Here is a 1,572-nt window from a genome sequence, read left to right on the forward strand (position 1 = left end):
AACCCCATAGACAGAAGAGCCTGGTGGGCTACAGTCTATAGGGTCACAAAGAGTCAGACACAATTGAGAGACTAATACTTTCGCTTTCAAGCTTAGTGAGGAAATAGCAGCAGAAAACAGGACTCTGAGTATATGATCACACATAAGCCAATGGGGGAAATGTGTGGTTTGCCATCTGAATACTGGACTTGCTCTGAAGTTAGGGAGCCTTCAAGGAACTCAAATACTAGTTATCTGAACAGTAAATGTATCTGAGCCAAGACAGTTTTGAAGAAGCACTTACTCCAACGGTTACTACAACATGTTATGAAATTCACTCATATTCCGGGAAAGTTGTTCTTGGCATCTGAGCAAAGCTTCCCCATTGGGCTTCCTATATAACACTCAGACACTACTTCTCCACTGTCCAGCCATCCACTGCTGCAGCCTGGTCTCTGGGAGAAAGGAGAGGGACACAGGAGTTCTGGAGCAAGTCTTTGCCGGCCCTGCCAGGCACACAAGTGGACCAACACAACTGGAGTCCTTTAAAGTTAGGCCAGTGCCAGCTGGAAACAAGCAGGCCTTCTACCCTCTCTACCCAAATGTCCTCTAGCGGCAAAGGTCCCTCTCTACCAGAGCTCACTTAACCCCACACTGCCATGTCTCATTACCAAAAGAGAAAGGGGAGGAGTCCTTTTCTAAATTCTTCTTTCCTCAACAGAACTGATCACCAATATATTCTTCATGGTATTAAACCTAATGTGGATCATTGCATTGCAGGCAGATGCTTTAACCTCTGAGCCATCAGGGAAGCCCCAATTAACATCTAAAAGAACACAAGTTCATTTAATAGTCCCACAAGTTGTATTTCATTACACGATTGTCAGAAGCAAATTAGCTGCAAACTGCAATAACTGCTGTAGCGCTATATTCTTAAACAAATATATTTTTATTTGAAGATTATTCCTTAATGTTACATTTAACAGTACAAAAGGGAAAAATGTATTTACAAAGAACAAATGAGACTCTTCCTCTAGCTATAACTGTTAGTAAAAAAATATATAAAAAAATATACAAATAAACCTTTTGTAGTCAAATAAACTACTTTCTTAAAATACAAAATAAAATACACTTAAAACTATCACTGAATTACTACTCTGTAGCTACAAATCTGAAATAACTAAAATTCAGTATCAGAGTCCTGAATTTACAATGCTGTATTTTTTCACTGATTTCTTCATCTGCTTCATTTTCTTCTTTAATGCTTGATGATCTTGCTTTGAAATATACCGAAAATATTTACAACCTAAAAAAAAAAAAATCAAGGCAAAATAAACAAAAAGTTTTAATACTTACCAAATTCTTCAAGTGCTTTTCTACATTGTAAAAATTCTACTTCAACTCTGGCACACTGATGATTATATAAACAGATGGATTTGTATTATCTATGGATGTATGTCTCGGAGAAGGCAATGGCACCCCACTCCAGTACTCCTGCCTGGAAAATCCCATGGACAGAGGAGCCTGGAAGGCTGCAGTCCATGGGGTCGCTGAGGGTCAGACACGACTGAGCGACTTCACTTTCACTTTTCA

At 39.1% G+C, this 1,572-nt stretch overlaps 1 protein-coding gene across 9 annotated transcripts in view; it reads right to left on the minus strand.

Moving 5' to 3' along the window:
• Window positions 1-909: 909 nt before the first annotated feature.
• TAF1A (TATA box binding protein (TBP)-associated factor, RNA polymerase I, A, 48kDa) overlaps window positions 910-1,572 on the minus strand; it is a 32,217-nt gene continuing 31,554 nt past the window's right edge. For 7 of the 9 annotated variants that reach the window (XM_010852806.1, XM_010852807.1, XM_010852809.1 and 4 more), the window contains one exon: window positions 912-1,285. In XM_010852806.1, coding sequence (XP_010851108.1) covers window positions 1,173-1,285 — 113 coding nt within the window. In that variant the 3' untranslated portion in view covers window positions 912-1,172. Of the gene's footprint in view, window positions 1,286-1,572 lie in introns of all 9 variants that reach the window. The other 2 variants (XM_010852808.1, XM_010852812.1) reach the window with 2 other exon arrangements.

This window comes from Bison bison, unplaced genomic scaffold, assembly GCF_000754665.1.
Source record: "Bison bison bison isolate TAMUID 2011002044 unplaced genomic scaffold, Bison_UMD1.0 scf7180017864317, whole genome shotgun sequence".
Taxonomy (NCBI): Eukaryota; Metazoa; Chordata; class Mammalia; order Artiodactyla; family Bovidae; genus Bison; species Bison bison.